This window comes from Astyanax mexicanus, chromosome 18 (assembly GCF_023375975.1).
Source record: "Astyanax mexicanus isolate ESR-SI-001 chromosome 18, AstMex3_surface, whole genome shotgun sequence".
Lineage (NCBI taxonomy): Eukaryota > Metazoa > Chordata > Actinopteri > Characiformes > Acestrorhamphidae > Astyanax > Astyanax mexicanus.
The window spans coordinates 43,449,344-43,471,016 of record NC_064425.1 but is presented as its reverse complement, the minus strand read 5'-3'; the positions used below and the strand labels follow the sequence as shown (position 1 = coordinate 43,471,016).

At 38.5% G+C, this 21,673-nt stretch overlaps 2 protein-coding genes across 2 annotated transcripts in view; both read left to right on the top strand.

Annotated features, from left to right (window-relative positions):
• LOC103037629 (IgGFc-binding protein) overlaps positions 1-13,534 on the top strand; it is a 41,877-nt gene extending 28,343 nt beyond the window's left edge. Inside the window, exons 22-24 of the mRNA XM_022668784.2 lie at positions 10,237-10,617; positions 12,031-12,290; positions 13,169-13,534. Coding sequence (XP_022524505.2) covers positions 10,237-10,617; positions 12,031-12,290; positions 13,169-13,178 — 651 coding nt within the window. The 3' untranslated portion in view covers positions 13,179-13,534. The remainder of the gene's footprint in view (positions 1-10,236; positions 10,618-12,030; positions 12,291-13,168) is intronic.
• A 4,476-nt stretch (positions 13,535-18,010) lies between these two features.
• Positions 18,011-21,673, top strand: part of clstn2b (calsyntenin 2b) — a 155,404-nt gene continuing 151,741 nt past the window's right edge. The window contains exon 1 of the mRNA XM_049467247.1: positions 18,011-18,265. Coding sequence (XP_049323204.1) covers positions 18,187-18,265 — 79 coding nt within the window. The 5' untranslated portion in view covers positions 18,011-18,186. The remainder of the gene's footprint in view (positions 18,266-21,673) is intronic.

Genomic DNA, 21,673 nt, shown 5'->3' with positions numbered 1-21,673 from the left:
TATACTGTGATCTTTATGCACAGTAAATAACTATTTTGAATGTATTTTAATATATTATGCATTGTATAGCATGCATAATATCTTATGTATTATCTATGGCACATTATGAAATATAAATATGTTAATTCATAGAGACAGATTTTATCATGTATTTTGTATTATATTAGTTTATACATTGTTCTCATATATATTATGAATCCTCCATTTAAAAGTCACATATTTGTACTTAAAATACTTAGTTATAAATATAAATTATAAATATTTGTAAAGATGCAAAACCCAAAACCTGTATTAATTAAGCATTATGACTTGTGATCATAATACATTATAAGCTGTGCTTATAATATACATATATATATATATATATATGTTATGATAAAATAGTATATAATAATCTAGTCCCACAATGAAAGTCTGTCACTTTACTTGGAGCGCACAAAGATCTGTTATAACACATTATAATGGACTATAACTAATAATATATTTAAGACAATTATTATTCATGAGTGGTTAAAAATATATTTAAAGCATTATATACTGTAGGTTGTGTTTAAAAGTAAAAAAGCTTTTTTAGGACGTTAGGAGTTTCTTGGTATTGACATATGACATTATAAACAGCTATTAATCATACCTGTCAAGTCTCCCGTTTTGGCCGGGAAACTACCGTATTTTACTCCTCTTTCCCGCCGTCATCCCGTATTAGGATTTTCCCGTAAATTTCCCGTATTATATTAAATAAAAAAAATGTAGACCACAGGCGACAGGGCCTATGTAACCAATCGCGGTGCCGGTTCAAGGAGAAAGTCCCGCCTTTCAGAAGAAACAGACAATCGGTTTTGCGGAGCGCAGTTTAGTGTGGGGAAGCCCCACCCCCCTCCCTCCCTCGCTGTGAGTTCAGGCAGCTAGTCGGAGCAGCTGACGTTTAAACTAATCTGGATATACAGAGATTTTTCTAAAAGAAAGGTAAATAACCATGTAAACTGTGATGAGATTGTTTCTGATAGCTGTTTAAAAAGACTCTTCTCTGAATCAAAACATAAATTAAACCCACTGTGTGTTTAATAAAATACAGCTAGTTAGCTTAACTTTAGAATGAGCTAGATAGATGGTCAGGGTTTGAGAAAAATCTACATATATAATGCCCTGCCCTGATGTGCCTGATCAGCCAATAACTATCATTTCCAAACTCTATTAGTTCAGGGCTAGTTTTAGGGTTTGTTAGAATTTGTTTAAATCTCAAGTATTGTGGTGTAATTTATTTTTTAGAAGGGGTAGAAGAGATGGTTGAGCTGGAGAGAGAGAAAATGTGGAGAGGGCTGAATTTAACTGAACTGATCAGGAGTGGACTGATCAATAGAAAGAAGTATTAATGAAAGATTATTAATTGTGTAGCCCCTTAGGACTATTATTTACTTATGGAATATATCCTTTTTGGTAATTTGTGCACCCTTCAATTTAACAACAATAATAAAATAAACTAGAAAAGGCAAAGTTCGTGAACGAACTTTAAGTTGGCTTGGAAAAGAGCGCTAATAACGTTGAAAAGTTAAAATGGTTGACAGAAACTTAAAAAGCTGTTTCTGTCTGAAGAGTGTGAAGAGTCGTTGCTATGCTGTTAACTTTTGGCTAAAAGCTAAATACCAAAAACGCTGTAATCTAAAAACGTTTGGTTAAACGCTTAAATCTAAAAACATTTGGTTAAACGCTGAAATCTAAAAACCTTTGGTTAATTGCTTACATCTAGAAATGTTTTGTAAGATGCTGAAATCCAAAAACTTTTGGTTAAACACTGAAATCTTAAAACGTTTGTTTAACAGCTGAAATCTAAAGACTTTTGGTTAAACGCTGAAATCTTAAAACGTTTGTTTTTATGTTGAAATCTCGAAACTTTTGGTTAAATGTTGAAATCTAAAAAATTTTGGTTAAGTGCTGAAATCTAAAAACTTTCCAGGTGGTTGCTAAGGTGTTGCTATAGTATCTGGGGTGGTTGCTGAGGTGTTGCTAGGTGGTTGCTAAGGTGTTGCTATGGTATCCAGGGTGGTTGCTAAGGAGTTGCTAGGTGGTTGCTAAGGTGTTGCTATGGTATCCAGGGTGGTTGCTTAGGTGTTTTATATGGTATCCAGGGTGGTTGCTAAGGTGTTGCTAGGCAGTTGCTAAGTGGTTGCTAGGCAGTTGCTAATGTTTTCCAAGTGGTTGCTAGGCAGTTGGTAAGTGGTTGCTAGGCAGTTGCTAACATTTTCCAGGTGGTTGCTAAGTGGTTGCTAGGTAGTTGCTAACATATTCCAGGTGGTTGCTAGGCAGCTGCTAAGTGGTTGCTAGGCAGTTGCTAACGTTTTCCAGGTGGTTGCTAAGTGGTTGCTAGGCAGTTGCTAACGTTTTCCAGGTGGTTGCTAGGCAGTTGCTAAGTGGTTGCTAGGCAGTTGCTAACGTTTTCCAAGTGGTTGCTAGGCAGTTGCTAAGTGGTTGCTAGGCAGTTGCTAACGTTTTCCAGGTGGTTGCTAAGTGGTTGCTAACTGGTTGCTAGGCAGTTGCTATCATTTCTAAAGTGGTTGCTAAGTGGTTGCTAGGCAGTTGCTAACGTTTTCCTAGTGGTTGCTAAGTGGTTGCTAGGTAGTTGCTAACATATTCCAGGTGGTTGCTACGCAGCTGCTAAGTGGTTGCTAGGCAGTTGCTAACGTTTTCCAGGTGGTTGCTAAGTGGTTGCTAGGCAGTTGCTAACGTTTTCCAGGTGGTTGCTAGGCAGTTGCTAAGTGGTTGCTAGGCAGTTGCTAACGTTTTCCAAGTGGTTGCTAGGCAGTTGCTAAGTGGTTGCTAGGCAGTTGCTAACGTTTTCCAGGTGGTTGCTAAGTGGTTGCTAGGCAGTTGCTAACGTTTTCCAGGTGGTTGCTAGGCAGTTGCTAAGTGGTTGCTAGGCAGTTGCTAACGTTTTCCAGGTGGTTGCTCATTGGTTGCTAGGCAGTTGCTAACGTTTTCCAGGTGGTTGCTAAGTGGTTGCTAGGCAGTTGCTAACCTATTCCAGGTGGTTGCTAGGCAGTTGCTAAGTGGTTGCTAGGCAGTTGCTAACGTTTTCCAAGTGGTTGCTAGGCAGTTGCTAAGTGGATGCTAGGCAGTTGCTAACGTTTTCCAGGTGGTTGCTAAGTGGTTGCTAGGCAGTTGCTAACGTTTTCCAGGTGGTTGCTAGGCAGTTGCTAAGTGGTTGCTAGGCAGTTGCTAACGTTTTCCAAGTGGTTGCTAGGCAGTTGCTAAGTGGTTGCTAGGCAGTTGCTAACGTTTTCCAGGTGGTTGCTAAGTGGTTGCTAGGCAGTTGCTAACATTTTCCAGGTGGTTGCTAGGCAGTTGCTAAGTTGTTGCTAGGCAGTTGCTAACGTTTTCCAGGTGGTTGCTAAGTGGTTGCTAGGCAGTTGCTAACGTATTCCAGGTGGTTGCTAGGCAGTTGCTAAGTGGTTGCTAGGCAGTTGCTAACGTTTTCCAGGTGGTTGCTCAGTGGTTGCTAGGCAGTTGCTAACGTTTTCCAGGTGGTTGCTAAGTGGTTGCTAGGCAGTTGCTAACGTATTCCAGGTGGTTGCTAGGCAGTTGCTAAGTGGTTGCTAGGCAGTTGCTAACATTTTCCAAGTGGTTGCTAGGCAGTTGCTAAGTGGTTGCTAGGCAGTTGCTAACATTTTCCAGGTGGTTGCTAAGGTGTTGCTAAGTGGTTGCTAGGCAGTTGCTAACGTTTTCCAGGTGGTTGCTAAGGTGGTTGCTAAGCAGTTATTAGGTGGTTGCTAAGCCCTGGCTGGGGTGCCGGGGTGTCCAAACTTTTGACTGATAGCTGCTCCATACAGCAGCTCCTCCATACACTCACAGTACTGGAGGAGCAGGGGAGAGAAGGGGTTCCGTGCGCAGAGCTGCTCGTGTGTGAGATGGAACTCTGGGCCCCCCATTCATTTCTATGGGAAAACTTCGTACGACATTTGTACGAAAACCGTACGACGTATCGTCGAAACGTTAAAATTTTCGGAAAGAACGCGGTAAGTTCTATAGACTGTCCGATTTTTGTCTTTGTATGTCAAAAATTGTTACCTACACAAACGTTCAAAGTTGTCCCCCATTCATTTCCTATGGGAAAAAAAAGCGTACGTTTACGAAGTTTTAACGAAAACCGTACGATGTATCGCTTAAAAAAGCACAAGCAACCTAATCGGGTATAGGTCCTACGATACTGCAAAATTTCGTGATTCTACGTCAAAAGCCCTAGGAGGAGATGCGTATAGAAATTTGAGCGCGGAATAATAATAATAATAATAATAATAATAATAACTAGAAAAGGTAAAGTTCGTGAACGAACTTTAAGTTGGCTTGGAAAAGAACGCTAATAACGTTAAAAAGTTAAAATGGTTGCTAAGCTTTTTCTGTCTGAAGAGTGTGAAGAGTCATTGATATGCTGTTAACGCTAAATGCTAAAAACGCTGACATCTAAAAACATTTGGTTAAACGCTGAAATCTAAAAACATTTGGTTAAACGCTGAAATCTAAAAATGTTTGATTAAACGCTGAAATCTAAAAACGTTTGGTTTAACGATTAAATCTAAAAACATTTGGTTAAACGCTGAAATCTAAAAACGTTTGATTAAACGCTGACATCTAAAAACGTTTGGTTAAACGCTGAAATCTAAAAACATTTGGTTAAACGCTGACATCTAAAAACGTTTGGTTAAACGCTGAAATCTAAAAACGCTTGTTTAAATGCTGAAATCGTAAAACTTTTGGTTAAACTTTTGATTGCTAATGTGTTGCTAGGCGGTTGCTATCATTTCTGAAAAGGTTGCTAAGCTGTTGCTAGGCAATTGCTAACATATAACAGGTGGTTGCTAAGGTGTTGCTAGGTGGTTGCTAGGGTGTTGCTAGGTTGTTGCTATCATTTCTAAAGTGGTTGCTAAGTGGTTGCTAGGCAGTTGCTATCGTTTTCCTAGTGGTTGTTAAGGTGTTGCTAAGTGGTTGCTAGGCAGTTGCTATCATTTCTAAAGTGGTTGCTAAGTGGTTGCTAGGCAGTTGCTATCGTTTTCCTAGTGGTTGTTAAGGTGTTGCTAAGTGGTTGCTAGGCAGTTGCTATCATTTCTAAAGTGGTTGCTAGTCAGTTGCTAACGTTTTCCCAATGGTTGTTAAGGTGTTGCTAAGTGGTTGCTAGGCAGTTGCTTTCGTTTCTAAAGTGGTTGCTAAGTGGTTGCTAGGCAGTTGCTAACGTTTTCCAGGTGGTTGCTAAGTGGTTGCTAGGCAGTTGCTAACGTTTTCCAGGTGGTTGCTAGGCAGTTGCTAAGTGGTTGCTAGGCAGTTGCTAACGTTTTCCAAGTGGTTGCTAGGCAGTTGCTAAGTGGTTGCTAGGCAGTTGCTAACATTTTCCAGGTGGTTGCTAAGTGGTTGCTAGGTAGTTGCTAACATATTCCAGGTGGTTGCTAAGTTGTTGCTAAGTGGTTGCTAGGCAGTTGCTAACGTTTTCCAGGTGGTTGCTAAGTTGTTGCTAAGTGGTTGCTAGGCAGTTGCTAACGTTTTCCAGGTGGTTGCTAAGGTGTTGCTAAGTGGTTGCTAGGCAGTTGCTACCGTTTTCCAGGTGGTTGCTAAGCAGTTAATAGGTGGTTGCTAAAACCTGGCTGGGGTGCCGGGGTGTCCAAACTTTTGACTGATAGCTGCTCCATACAGCAGCTCCTCCATACACTCACAGTACTGGAGGAGCAGGGGAGAGAAGGGGTTCCGTGCGCAGAGCTGCTCGTGTGTGAGATGGAACTCTGGGCCCCCCATTCATTTCTATTGGAAAACTTCGTACGACAATTGTACGAAAACCGTACGTCGTATCACTTCGCAACCTCCTATTAATTTAAAGATCTCGATAAGATCTATAAGCTCGCCGAATTTGGTGTTCGTATCTCAAAAATTGTGGCGGTTACGGACGTTTAAAATTTGGCCCCATTCATTCCTATGGGAAAAAAATGCGTACGTTTACGAAGTTTTTACGAAAACCATACGATGTATCGCTTAAAAAAGCACAAGCAACCTATTCGGGTATAGGTCCTACGATACTGCAAAATTTCGTGGTTCTACGTCAAAAGCCCTAGGAGGAGATAGTGATTAAATTTTGAGCGCGGAATAATAATAATAACTAGAAAAGGTAAAGTTCGTGAACGAACTTTAAGTTGGCTTGGAAAAGAACGCTAATAACGTTAAAAAGTTAAAATGGTTGCTAAGCTGTTTCCGTCTGAAGAGTGTGAAGAGTCATTGATATGCTGTTAACGCTAAATGCTAAAAACGCTGACATCTAAAAACATTTGGTTAAACGCTGAAATCTAAAAACATTTGGTTAAACGCTGAAATCTAAAAATGTTTGATTAAACGCTGAAATCTAAAAACGTTTGGTTAAACGATGAAATCTAAAAACATTTGGTTAAACGCTGAAATCTAAAAACGTTTGATTAAACGCTGAAATCTAAAAACGCTTGTTTAAATGCTGAAATCGTAAAACTTTTGGTTAAACTTTTGATTGCTAATGTGTTGCTAGGCGGTTGCTATCATTTCTCAAAAGGTTGCTAAGCTGTTGCTAGGCAATTGCTAATGTTTTCCAGGTGGTTGCTAAGCTGTTGCTAACTGGTTGCTAGGCAATTGCTAACATATAACAGGTGGTTGCTAGGGTGTTGCTAGGTTGTTGCTATCATTTCTAAAGTGGTTGCTAAGTGGTTGCTAGGCAGTTGCTATCGTTTTCCTAGTGGTTGTTAAGGTGTTGCTAAGTGGTTGCTAGGCAGTTGCTATCATTTCTAAAGTGGTTGCTAAGTGGTTGCTAGGCAGTTGCTATCGTTTTCCTAGTGGTTGTTAAGGTGTTGCTAAGTGGTTGCTAGGCAGTTGCTATCATTTCTAAAGTGGTTGCTAGGCAGTTGCTAACGTTTTCCCAATGGTTGTTAAGGTGTTGCTAAGTGGTTGCTAGGCAGTTGCTTTCGTTTCTAAAGTGGTTGCTAAGTGGTTGCTAGGCAGTTGCTAACGTTTTCCAGGTGGTTGCTAAGTGGTTGCTAGGCAGTTGCTAACGTTTTCCAGGTGGTTGCTAGGCAGTTGCTAAGTGGTTGCTAGGCAGTTGCTAACATATAACAGATGGTTGCTAAGGTGTTGCTAGGTGGTTGCTAGGGTGTTGCTAGGTTGTTGCTGTCATTTCTAAAGTGGTTGCTAAGTGGTTGCTAGGCAGTTGCTATCGTTTTCCTAGTGGTTGTTAAGGTGTTGCTAATGTGTTGCTAGGCGGTTGCTATCATTTCTGAAAAGGTTGCTAAGCTGTTGCTAGGCAATTGCTAATGTTTTCCAGGTGGTTGCTAAGCTGTTGCTAATTGGTTGCTAGGCAATTGCTAACATATAACAGATGGTTGCTAAGGTGTTGCTAGGTGGTTGCTAGGGTGTTGCTAGGTTGTTGCTGTCATTTCTAAAGTGGTTGCTAAGTGGTTGCTAGGCAGTTGCTATCGTTTTCCTAGTGGTTGTTAAGGTGTTGCTAAGTGGTTGCTAGGCAGTTGCTATCATTTCTAAAGTGGTTGCTAAGTGGTTGCTAGGCAGTTGCTATCGTTTTCCTAGTGGTTGTTAAGGTGTTGCTAAGTGGTTGCTAGGCAGTTGCTATCATTTCTAAAGTGGTTGCTAGGCAGTTGCTATCGTTTTCCTAGTGGTTGTTAAGGTGTTGCTAAGTGGTTGCTAGGCAGTTGCTATCATTTCTAAAGTGGTTGCTAGGCAGTTGCTAACGTTTACCCAATGGTTGTTAAGGTGTTGCTAAGTGGTTATTAGGCAGTTGCTTTCATTTCTAAAGTGGTTGCTAAGTGGTTGCTAGGCAGTTGCTAACGTTTTCCAGGTGGTTGCTAAGTGGTTGCTAGGCAGTTGCTAACGTTTTCCAGGTGGTTGCTAGGCAGTTGCTAAGTGGTTGATAGGCAGTTGCTAACGTTTTCCAAGTGGTTGCTAGGCAGTTGCTAAGTGGTTGCTAGGCAGTTGCTAACATTTTCCAGGTGGTTGCTAAGTGGTTGCTAGGTAGTTGCTAACATATTCCAGGTGGTTGCTAGGCAGCTGCTAAGTGGTTGCTAGGCAGTTGCTAACGTTTTCCAGGTGGTTGCTAAGTGGTTGCTAGGCAGTTGCTAACGTTTTCCAGGTGGTTGCTAGGCAGTTGCTAAGTTGTTGCTAGGCAGTTGCTAACGTTTTCCAGGTGGTTGCTAAGTGGTTGCTAGGCAGTTGCTAACGTATTCCAGGTGGTTGCTAGGCAGTTGCTAAGTGGTTGCTAGGCAGTTGCTAACGTTTTCCAGGTGGTTGCTCAGTGATTGCTAGGCAGTTGCTAACGTTTTCCAGGTGGTTGCTAAGTGGTTGCTAGGCAGTTGCTAACGTATTCCAGGTGGTTGCTAGGCAGTTGCTAAGTGGTTGCTAGGCAGTTGCTAACGTTTTCCAAGTGGTTGCTAGGCAGTTGCTAAGTGGTTGCTAGGCAGTTGCTAACGTTTTCCAGGTGGTTGCTAAGTGGTTGCTAGGCAGTTGCTAACGTTTTCCAGGTGGTTGCTAGGCAGTTGCTAAGTGGTTGCTAGGCAGTTGCTAACGTTTTCCAGGTGGTTGCTAAGTGGTTGCTAGGCAGTTGCTAACATTTTCCAGGTGGTTGCTAGGCAGTTGCTAAGTTGTTGCTAAGCAGTTGCTAACGTTTTCCAGGTGGTTGCTAAGTGGTTGCTAGGCAGTTGCTAACGTATTCCAGGTGGTTGCTAGGCAGTTGCTAAGTGGTTGCTAGGCAGTTGCTAACGTTTTCCAGGTGGTTGCTCAGTGGTTGCTAGGCAGTTGCTAACGTTTTCCAGGTGGTTGCTAAGGTGTTGCTAAGTGGTTGCTAGGCAGTTGCTAACGTTTTCCAGGTGGTTGCTAAGGTGGTTGCTAAGCAGTTATTAGGTGGTTGCTAAGCCCTGGCTGGGGTGCTGGGGTGTCCAAACTTTTGACTGATAGCTGCTCCATACAGCAGCTCCTCCATACACTCACAGTACTGGAGGAGCAGGGGAGAGAAGGGGTTCCGTGCGCAGAGCTGCTCGTGTGTGAGATGGAACTCTGGGCCCCCCATTCATTTCTATGGGAAAACTTCGTACGACATTTGTACGAAAACCGTACGACGTATCGTCGAAACGTAAAATTTTTCGGAAAGAACGCGGTAAGTTCTATAGACCGTCCGATTTTTGTCTTTGTATGTCAAAAATTGTTACCTACACAGTCGTTCAAAGTTGTCCCCCATTCATTTCCTATGGGAAAAAAATGCGTACGTTTACGAAGTTTTTACGAAAACCGTACGATGTATCGCTTAAAAAAGCACAAGCAACCTATTCGGGTATAGGTCCTACGATACTGCAAAATTTCGTGGTTCTACGTCAAAAGGCCTAGGAGGAGATAGTGATTAAATTTTGCGAATAGAATAATAATAATAATAATAATAATAATAAGAATAAGATTACGAAGAACAGTAAGTTGGCTTTTCCAAGCCAACTTAATAAGAAGATTACGAAGAACAGTAAGTTGGCTTTTCCAAGCCAACTTAATAAATAAATAAATAAATAAATAAATAAAATATATATATATATATATATGTGTGTGTGTATATATATATATATATATATATATATATATATATATATATATATATATATATATATATATATATATATATACACACACACATATATATATATATATATATCATATAAGAGAGTGCATTCCTGCCAAAAAAGAGAAGATTTTATGTAAATATCTAGAAAAGAGTTTTCAATTCGGCTGTATAAAAAGAATTAGTTACATATGTAGGAATTTCCACAGCATTTCAGTGTCAACAAAGGTAGACTATCAGATTTCGATAGTCTAACTGTAGTCTGTAAGCAGTTCACCTCGGTTGGGCTGTTGGGGCGGCGGAAAAATTCCCTTATTTTTAAGTCCAAAACTTGACAGGTATGCTATTAATGCATTATGATCACAGTTCATGATGCATAGCAAACATGGCTATGCTGGAATATACATTTTTCATAAATATGTATAGCCATCTTTAATAATGCCTTATGAATGCATTATAATGTGCTTTCTGAAAGTATGTTTATAGAGTCTTATAGAGATGACATTAATAGAAGGTGTTATTGGTGAATATTCTTATAATATTTGGGTGTCAATATTTAGAAATTTGATCTGATAATCGTTATATTGAGCATCATTAACTCATTAATCTCTAATCTTAATCTTGTTCCTCTGGTTCAGGTTGGAGAATCATATGTTTCCTCATCCTGTGGGGAGAGGTATGTTTGCCAGCCTGGTGGAGATCTGCTGCTCCAAGCTCAAGCCTGCAGCCCTGGGGAGGTGTGTGAGATCCGGGACGGGTCTCGCGGGTGCTACCCTGCCCCGGGGCAGTGTGTGATCTCCTCTGATACCCAGATCCTGACGTTCGATGGGGTTCAGGCGAAGGTGGACCAGGCTGGAGCTTTTCAGATGGCCTTCCTGTGTGATGATCGGTCTCCAGACTGGTTCCGGGTGGTCATAAATGTCCAGAACTGTGCTTCATATGCCGGCCCCGGGGTGTTCAGCATCTACGTGTACTTTGAGGGCACGTCCATCACCGTTAACTTTCAGAAAGTATGCTGGGTAAGTGACGCTGGCTAATATTGGAGCTAAAAAAAAGTTTTACTTGGCTTAATTTATTCATTTATTCAGCATAAACTAAATTCGTAACTTATTTTGTAAATATAGGCGTAATCACAGAAAAAAAATCACAGATAATTTTAACAGTATTTTTTTATGTTTTTAAAAATCTGCCAACAATAAGAGCATAATATAGTTGGAGTGGTACAGTGGATAACACCACTACCTGCCAGTGAGCTAACTACCACATCGTGTGGAAGACTGCGGTTCAATTCCCAGCCTGGGTGACTGAATGCTTAACTGAATAATTGATGTTTTACAAATTAAGGCTAAAGAAAGAGCCTAGTCATAGGTAACATACTAAAACATACTTTTTTCTATAAAAAAAGTTTTTTTTTTCTATTAATATTTCACCTAAATATTTTGGGTAAAAAACTTTGTGTCCGAAAAATGTTGGGAACCAAAAAACTTCGTCTTCAAAAATTTTTTGAAGTGAAAAAACTTGAAAAAACAAAAAATATTGTTTAACTTGAATTGAACTTGCATTATTGTCTTTAAGGTTATTGTCACTCAACATGATAATTCTAGTTAATCTGGATAAGATTTAGAATCACGTGCATCGATTGGTCCAGCGGTCTAAAGCACTGCCACTATGATCGGGAGATTGCTGGTTTGAATCCAGGTCATGCAGCTTGCCATCAGCTACATACTGTATATCAAGCAACTTTCTGCATTTGCTTTTTTTTTTTTTAAGTAAATTTAGTTTCAGATAAATGTAAGTAACTTCAACTCAGTTTCAAGACTTAAATGTTACAAAGATACTTAATATATTTTTGCTGAATCAATCCTTTCTTTTAGTAGCCTTTACTTAATTTCTGCATACAATATTACCTAATTACAATATTTCATTCATACAATTAATACAATATTATTTGATATAATTTTGGTTAAAACACACATTCAAATCTTTACATAATCTTAAAGATTTATTTTGTAAACAGACCAAGTCTCACTGTCTCAACACATGGGTGGCATGTTAAGTATACTAAAATACTAAACTAAAAAACATGCCATCCATGTGTTGAGACAGTGTAATATGTGTGTTTTAACTAAGAATATTTAAATTTCAGGAATTACAATGTTTTATGTATCATAAATTATTTAAGTAATATTGTATAATTTAAATAATTGTAATTAGGTAATATTGTAAGCAGAAATTATGTAAATTTTACTAAAAGAAAGGATTGACTGAAGTTCAGTTCACTTATTTACTCTATGTAAAATGTAAGTCTTTAAACCGAGTTGAAGTTATTTAAATTGATCTGAAATTCAATTTACTTAAAAAATACAAATGCAGAAAGTTGCAAAACTTTTTTTTAAAGTTTTTTTCAGTGTACAGTTTGTCTTGTCCTGCAGGTGAATGGAAGGAAGGTGGCGTACCCCAGTACTCCAGTCAGAGACGTGATGATCAGGTATACTGGGAGCAGTGTGGTGATTGAGAGAGGCTCCAGTATTAAAGTGGAGTACACCGACAGTTTGCAGGTCACACTGACCGTCAGTGACCGTCTGGCCGGCGGGGTGTGTGGAGCCTGTGGCAACTTCAACAAAAACCGTGCAGACGACCTGGTAGCAGCTAATGGGACGAGCTTCTGGAACGCTGAGGATTTCTTCAGATGGTGAGTTACTGAGTTACATAGCAAATGGTACTGAAGGTGTTCTGAATGATTGGGATCAATAATTGGGATTTATTGGGTGGAACCGTATTTTTTAGACTATAAGGTGCACTGGATTACAAGGCGCATTAAGCAACACTAGTAAGGATGCTTATACCGAAGTGAGCAAGGGTGTCGCCATGTTTCCCTTCTAATAGGGAGCTGGGGAAGAGCCTAAGTAAACAAAACTGTAATTTTTAAGTCGAACGAGTGCTGGATGTTAATCTACACAGATTTCTCACCTGAAAACTGTTTATTTGGTGAGTAAAGAACTTCGGTTTATTTAGAGGAATCTTAGATTCCCATTATTTTGTATAAGGGTGAGTTTTTTCCCGTGAAGTTTCTCCAGCACTAAGGCTAGGTGCAGCAGCATTAGCATTAGCCGCTAACCGCAGCAGCACTAGACTGAGGAACTCTGAGTGTTCCAGTAGCCTAGAGCGCTATCAGCTAGTGGTTCATCCCATGTAGCTTATTTTAACACGGTAAACATGCTACAGTCTACAGTCCAATATACTTACCTCTGAACGGTGATTGGTGAAAGAGCTAGCGCTGTGGCTCATGTGTTAGCGGCTAATGCTAATGCTGCTGCACCCAGCCTTAGTGCTGGAGAAACTTCATTAAAAACTCAGCCTTATAACTCTGTACCTAAGCAGAGTGGCTTTACTGCTTCTTAATACCTGACTGGTACAATTAATACATAAGGACGATTTTGGGGAACATTAAAGGATTTTAAGTGCACCTTATAGTCTGAAAAATACGGTAATGCTGTATTCTGTTTGAGCTTGGATGTTGGAATGTATAAAAAAGTGTTAATTATATAATTTATATTTTTATAATTTCAGCGGGCAGTAAAACTACAGAGAAGAACCCTCAGCTCTGCGCAGTCTGCGGATCTCTTCAGTAAATTGTTTTGTTTTTTGGGGAGCTTTTTAATGATATCTAATGTTTTTATATACTCTTTCCTCATATTTGTTAACTGTGAAAACACTTTAATACCATGTTACTGCTTTTATATTCACGTTGTTGTAGGTTGTGTTAGAATAAGACTGAATTAAACTCTATTATATTAAAATATTAAATTCTATGACTCTAATAATAAAAATACTAAATATTGGCATTACTGTTAAAGATTCAGGTACACTTATAACTTCTGTAACAGTACTCTGTTCTGTACAAATCTCTAAATAATCAATAAAGACTTTAAATTAGTTGCTGACGAGACTGATTAGTTATTTCTTTTTTTTTTTTTTTTTAGTGATTATTGATTATACTCCAGAGGTTTTCAATTTGGTAAAATTAAAGAAACTCTTTATTTTTCAGTGGTCTCTTTTTTTTTGTTAGAGTTGTATAAGGCATTATGACATTTTCAATATTGTTCAAATCATTCTTTATATTGTTATTATATTTTATTTACATTTTTTGTTGTTATTGAGTGTACAGTATGACAATATAAACAGTTGATGTATGTTGATAAATGTTGTATTAATGTATTTCTGGCAGTAGAGGGAGACAGAGTCTGTGAAAGTTTACCATATACTGAGACATACAGTCTTTCTGAGAGAACAGCCACAATGCAATATAATATAATCCTTAATAAAATCACAGGGAAAATATCAATATAACATGTTTTTTTTATTTTATGGTCACCAAGAGCAGTGTGTAAGACTGGTGGAGAATAGCATGAAGAACTTGATGAAGAACATGATTATGAACTTGTTTTATTGGCATTCTTTGAGATTTGCAGCAGCACTCATCGTCATTTTGACTATTTTTTATTTTCTGCAAGTAAATTGTCACGTATGAGAGGAATGGAGAGGATGGACGTAAGTGCAGATAAATAATTGTATTTATTAAATAAACAAGAAAAATAAATACAGAAAACAAAACACGGGTAACGCTAAAAACGTATGAAAAACTTACAAAAAAAAACAAGACTAGGATAAGGACTAAACTAAAAAGACAAATGCAAGGAAAACTAATTAAACTAGAAACTCTAACTTTAAACAAAGAATAACTAGAAAATACAAAACAACTGACCAAGATTCTAAGTAACACAAAACACAAACTCTACTCACGAATATACAGTCACATAGATACAAAAGACTCCACAAGGAAACACTCATACAAGAGGCTATTTGTACACAAGGAGGGTGAAGACAGGTAATGAGGGGGCGGGGTTACAAACAAGACACAAGGTGACAACACTAATGGCTAGGGCTGGGCTAGGGCGGGGCTAGGGTGGAGACAGAACAATAACAAAACAATGCCATGTGCTCAAAAAAGCACATGGCTGGAAACACAAGACAGGAAAACAGGGCAGGAGCACAGAAAACCAAAAGAGGGAAAAACACAGGACAGACAGGCTAATATGTGACATAAATGCTATAAATAAAAATATTTTTTGGGCAATTTGGAAAGCATGTTGTATAAATTGTAAAATCAGAGAAACTAATCATTTTGAAGAAGTCTCTACAATTTTATTCTAAAGCTGTATATTGCTTGTGCTTTTCTATGTCACACTCTGTCTACAACCTTCAAGAAAGTTCTTAAAGAATTATAGCTGTGTTTTAATATTAATATTAATGTTAATAACAGATGATACTTCTCTTTCAGCTGAAATGAAGCGATGCACAAGGTTATTATTGGATGTATTTTCTGTAGACCCCCCATGGTAAGATTTAATGATGCTACACTGCAGCCTCTCAAAACCTTTTTAAGTCATTAAATAAAACAACATTTTCATTACACAGATTAAAGACATTTGAATAGGTTATAACATATTATATTTTTATATTCTGCATTAATTTGCATTTTACAAATTGGATAATCTATATAAGAAAATTGAGAGTGTCTACCTTTAAATAACTCTATATACCATTAGAATACATCCATATATATAAATAAAGTCAATGGCCAGTGAGAGTATCTACCAGTAATTAACCCTATATAACATATAACACAGAATACTTAACCTATTTAAACATAAAGTGATTGGCCAGTGAGTGCATGTATATGCAATCAGATCCTCACAGCAATGTTCCAGCATCTAATATAAAGCTTTCTAGGAAATGTTGAGTCTGTTTCTACAGTAGAATGGGAATCAGTCCCTCATTAACAGGCTGTTTTATCTTCCGGCTGAGGAACATTGAGATTCTGGTGTAGTTCAGCCATATGTCTACAGATAATCGGAACAGAGGAGGAGTTTTGGACAGCAGCTGCATATCCAACTACTCTCAACATCACCATCTACATGCAGAATGACCTGAATTAGCTTCAGGCTGGAGAAAAGCAGAGTGATGTAGCTTTCTTTTCTTAAAAAAACTTCTGTCTGGGTCTGTGGTTTTGTGTTGGCTCACCCCACCTCACCCCCAACTCCCCAACTCATTCCAAAAGTACTGAGTGGAGCTCCATTATTCAAAAGTACTGAGTGGAGCTCCATTATTCAAAAGTACTGAGTGGAGCTCCATTATTCAAAAGTACTGAATGGAGCTCCATCTTTTCGAATATACTGAATGGAGCTCCATCTTTCCAAAAGTATTGAATAGAGCTCCATCATTCCAAAAGTACTGAGAAGAGCTCCATCTTTCCAAAAGTACTGAGAAGAGCTCCATCTTTCCAAAAGTACTGAATGGAGCTCCATCTTTCCAAAAGTAATTAATGGAGCTCCATCATTCCAAAAGTACTGAGAAGAGCTCCATCATTCCAAAAGTACTGGGTGGAGCTCCATCATTCCAAAAGTGCTGAGTGGAGCTCCATCATTCCAAAAGTACTGAATATAGAGCCATCTTTCCAAAAGTATTAAATGGAGCTCCATCATTCCAAAAGTACTGAGTGGAGCTCCATCATTCCAAAAGTACTGAGTGGAGCTCCATCATTCCAAAAGTACTGAGTGGAGCTCCATCATTCCAAAAGTACTGATTGGAGCTCCATCATTCCAAAAGTACTGGGTGGAGCTCCATCATTCCAAAAGTACTGAGTGGAGCTCCATCATTCCAAAAGTACTGGGTGGAGCTTCATCATTCCAAAGAACACCATTCCACAGCTCCACAGCTCAATACTGCACTGTAAAAAAAACTATTTTTTGGCCCAACAAAAACTCAATACAATATTTCTTCAATATGAAACAATTGACTTTTAGGGGAAATGACTACACATTGATGGTGATGGTGAATGTTCTGCAGAAGAAAGTCATCACTGGTGTACTAGACCAGGTAGACCAAGGAAAGCCACAGAAGTTGATGACAGAAACATTGTGGAAGCTGTAAAGAAAGTCCCTATAACAACCAGTGGTGACATCAGAAACAACCTCTAGAGGGCAGGAGTGAAGGTATCATAATCTGATGTTTGTAAAAGACTTCATGAACAGAAGTACAGAGGCTTCACCAGAAGAAAAGGAAGGCAAGGGTGGAATTTGAAAAATAAAAGTACACAGACAAGTTATATTCTTTATATTAGAGTTGAGTTAAACTGTACAAACAAATGTATTGGGAAGTACTGCTTTTGTTGGAGTACCTGTCTCCACAGTCCACTTAAAGCTTTCTACTATTTTGGAGCATTGCAGTGATGGTAAGGATGTTAGATGATAATCTCTAGTCCATGTATCCCCAACTCACCAACTCTCCCAGTTACAGCAGTCTGAAGGGTGTGCTGCTGTCCATGGTGCTGAAATAACCGTGATCAGATCTGATCCTTCATTAGAAGAGGTTTCCTGAAAGTTAGAGAGACTCAGAGAGAGAGAGAGAGAGAGAGAGAGAGAGTCACTCAGAGAGAGAAGGAGTAAGAGAGAGGGAGAGAGTCACCCAAATCTAAGTTTTTATGTCTAAATTTTAAATCTAGGTTTTTGAATCTAAGTTAAATCTAAAGATTTATTCTTTTTTTAAAATCTAAGAGTTTTAATCATTTAAAAGCTTTGGCAACACGAATGTATCACTATTTGTCATGCCAATAATGCACCTTAAATTTAATTGAATTGAGAGAGAGACAGAGAGAGTGAAAGAGAAAGAGAAAGTAAGGGAGGGAGAGAGAGATACAGAGTGAGTAAGAGAGACTTGGAGAGAAAGAAAGAGAGAAAGAGTCAGAAAGAGAGAGAAAAAGATAGACAGAGAGAGTGAGAGAGAAAGACTCAGAAAGAGAGAGAGAGAGAGAGAGAGAGAGAGAGAGAGAGAGACAGAGTGAGTAAGAGAGACTCGGAGAGAAAGAAAGAGAGAAAGAGTCAGAAAGAGAGAGAAAAAGATAGACAGAGAGAGTGAGAGAGACAGAGAGAAAGATAGATAGAGAGAGAGTGAGGGAGAAAGACTCAGAGAGAGAGAGAGAGATAGAGAGAGAGAGAGAGAGAGAGAGAGAGAGAGAGAGAGAGAGAGAGAGAGAGAGAGATACAGAGTAAGTAAGAGAGACTCGGAGAGAAAGAAAGAGAGAAAGAGAGAGAAAAAGATAGACAGAGAGAGTGAGAGAGACAGAGAGAAAGATAGAGAGAGAGTGTGTGAAAAAGACTCAGAGAGAGAGAGATACAGAGTGAGTAAAAGAGACTCAGAGAGAGAGAGAGAGAGTGTGTGAGAGAGAGAGAGAGAGATAGTAAGAGAAAGAGAGAGAGAGTTTAAATCGTACCCTCCCTCCCCCCGTCTCCCCCTCCCCCGTGACGTCACGGCCCGCTCCGGAGTGTCTCGCGCCCTCGTGTTTGACTCTCATCCCAGCAGCGAGGCGAGTTTCTGCTGCACGCTCTCTCTCTCTCTCTCTCTCTCCCTCGCGCGCGCGGGAGTGTGTGTGTGTGTATGAGTGTGTGTAGGACTGTGTGAGTGTGTGTGAGGGGAAGAACCGGGACGTGTCTCGCGCTGTTTGTTGTTGAGTGGTTTTACTGAGAGCCATGCAGACTCCCAGCATCGTCCTCGCGCTTCTGCTGCTGAGTCTCGTGCTCGGACTGTCCACCGTCCTCGCGACTAAAGGTAGGAGGGGACGAACGAGTGTGTGTGTGTGTGTGTGTGTGTGTGTGTGTTTTAGAGCTGTGCTGGATGTTGGGATGTTGTGGTCACGTTATAATGAGAGACTGAGCTTTTTGTATGAAGAGGAAAAATATATTAAAAAATATTAATATTAGTAGTTTTAATATTTTAATACTAATATTAGTGCATTAGGGAGCTAAGCATGTTTTAATCTGCTGTAATTCAGAGTATTTCTGAGTACCAGCCGTTTCTAAAGTCTATTTTTAAGTCTGTTTTACATAAAATTGGATTTTCCATTCTCAACTTTGAGTTAGTTGAACTTCTGTGGCCACACATACAGAAAAAATCGATATTTGAGTTAAATCAACTGGATCAACTGTAGAACCAGTTTGTTCTCCAGTTTCTGATGTTTCTCATCTTCAGTGTGTAGTAATTTCCTCATGCTGACTTAGGTGAACTTGTATATCAGATATTCATTATTTATGATATAACTCCTTGGTTTTGATGTTGTAGGCTGTAAGAACAAGCATACGGTGGCCGAGAAAGCCCAGCGCAGTGCAAATTGAAAAGCGCTGCAAAAGCACAAAACACATCCATCAAAATTACAACACAGGCGCAGCAAATAGAAAAACGCGCTGCAAATAGAACCACAACACAACGGAAGTGAGTCACAACACAACGGAATTTTCCCGGGGGACCTTAAAAGATGCTGTACCAGCTGTATACAAAGGACAATAAGTGGCAAACAAGCTTCTGAAAAGTAAGTTATGTTTATTACCTGTGATTACCACGGTTGTGTGCATATTATTAAAAGTTCTGCTTCACAAAACGCCTTGTTTGCCACTTATTGTCCTTTGTACACATAGTGAAGTCCGAGACGTTACTGAAGACGCAGCTTAGCTGGTACAGTATCTTTTAAGGTCCCCCGGGAAAATTCCGTTGTGTTGTGACTCACTTCCGTTGTGTTGTGGTTGTATTTGCAGCGCGTTTTTCTATTTGCTGCGCCTGTGTTGTAATTTTGATGGATGTGTTTTGTGCTTTTGCAGCGCTTTTCAATTTGCACTGCTTTGGGCTTTCTCGGCCACCGTACAAGCATCATTGTCTGAGCTGCTAACTCAACTGTGTTGGCTGTATGCTATAGTGTTTTTAATCATACATGAAAAGAAGACTAAATATAAATCGATTTTATTCAACTGACCATGCAATTATTATTTTTTAATGTTTTAAAGCTATTGCACAAAGAAATTGAAATGGATATAACCAATACATGTTAATCATGTTACATGTTACAATTTAGTGGTAATAACTAAACATTTTAAGTCTATTTACCTCAAATTTTCAGTTACTTAAAAAAGAAAATGAGCAAATGATTTAACTCAAATTGTTCAGGTTAAAAGTATAGCTGTAGCAGATCTTTATATTGGGATATTTGTGAAAAATAATTAGAAATATGGAGGTACTTTAAATGGTGCTGTGGAAGAAGCAGCATTAGTTATAGAAAGAAACCGGTACCACTTTAAAATAAGACTACCTTTATAAAGGGTTAATAAATGGTTTACAATTAGTTTATTAATGGTTAATAATTAGGTTGTAAAGGCCTTAAAAATCATTAGTAATCAGTTATGTGGCTGTGGGTTCAATATTTAGCAAACAACAGGTCTATGTACATTTCTATGTATGTGTTATAACTGATAATTAATGATTTTTAAGGCATTTACAACCTAATTAGTAACCATTAATAAACTAAACCATTTATAAACCCTTTATAAAGGTAGTCTTATTTTAAAGTGGTACCAAGAAACCTGTTTCTAATAGTGAGTAAAGAACCTTTACATATCCAGCTAAGGTTTAATAGCTTTTTAAAAGTTTCTTTACAATAAAATCACACATACCAAAGAGATTATTATATTACTTTTATTATTAGTAGTAGTATTGCTAGTAGTATTAGTAGTATTTGTAGTATTTGTGATAGTTGTAGCAGTTAGAAATGGGCAATACAATGCAGTGTTAAATATTCTGTTGATATGATTTAGTTACCAGAGAGATAAAAGTCCACAGAGTACAGTTTTGAGCAAATTATGTCCTATACAGTTTAGTGAGAGACCAAAAGCATTAGAAAACTGAGTCCAATCTCTTTATTTCTGATGTAGACTGACAACATGTGGGTTTGACATTAAAATATGACGTTAAAATATAAATATTAGACAATTAAATCTACTTTTCAGCTTTTATTTTCAGGTATTTACATCTGGATCTGATACACAGTTCAGAAGATAGCACCTCCTGTCTGATTATTCAAATAATAAATAAATAGCACTGAATGTCTGAATGCTCAGTTTCAGATTTGTGTTTTAATTATAGTTAGAGGAGTAACCACCAAAAAAAAACAGAGAGCTATGAGAGTCTATGTGTAAAAAACAAGCAATTGAGAAGTTGAGATAAGATGGACAATCAATAAGAACTATTAGAGCACAAATATTATCCATATCCAAAACGACTGTTTGGAATCTCCTAAAGAAGAAAGTCGTCACTGGTGTACTAGGTAGCGGATGTTAAACAGGTAGATCAAGAAAAACCACAGCAGTTGGTCACAAAAACATTGTGAGTTCTGTAAAGGAAGACCCCTAAAACAACTGTTAGTGACTTTAGAAACTAATAGTAATGACAACACCAGAGTAATGAGTGAAGGTGTCACAATCTGATGTTTGGAGAAGACTTCATAAACAGAAGTACAGAGGCCTTAATAATTTATATGTTGTATTAAAGAGGTATTGGGGCACCCGCTCATTTGCTGTTCATTTCTTCTGAAATTATGGGTATTAGAAATGTTTATTCTGCTTTTGTTGGAGTAACTGTTTCTACAGTCCACTATTTTGGATATTTGGATACTTTGGACAGTTAGATCAGTCTGAAGGGTGTGCTGCTGTCCGTGGTGCTGAATCAACCGTGATCAGATCTGATCCTTCATTAGAAGAGGTTTCCACAAATATTCAGACCTATAATATTGTTGTTGTCCTTCTTTAGCTCCCAAGTCTCTTCTTGTGTTGTGACTGGTCTGAGTGTGTGTCAGTTTCACACTCTGCGGTGTGAAATTCACACTTTCACTTAGTAATACACAGTGACCACAGGATGTGCTGTTAACACACTACTGGATGTTTGAGTATTAATACAATACCCACCCATATACAGCTCTAAGATCACTTTTTCTGAATCGGTTTCTCTGATTTAGCTATTTATAGGTTTATGTTTGAGTAAAATGAACATTGTTGTTTTATTCTATAAACTACAGACAACATTTCTCCCAAATTCCAAATAAAAATATTCTCATTTAGAGCATTTATTTGCAGAAAATGAGAAATGGCTGAAATAACAAAAAAGATGCAGAAAAGCTTTCAGACCTCAAATAATACA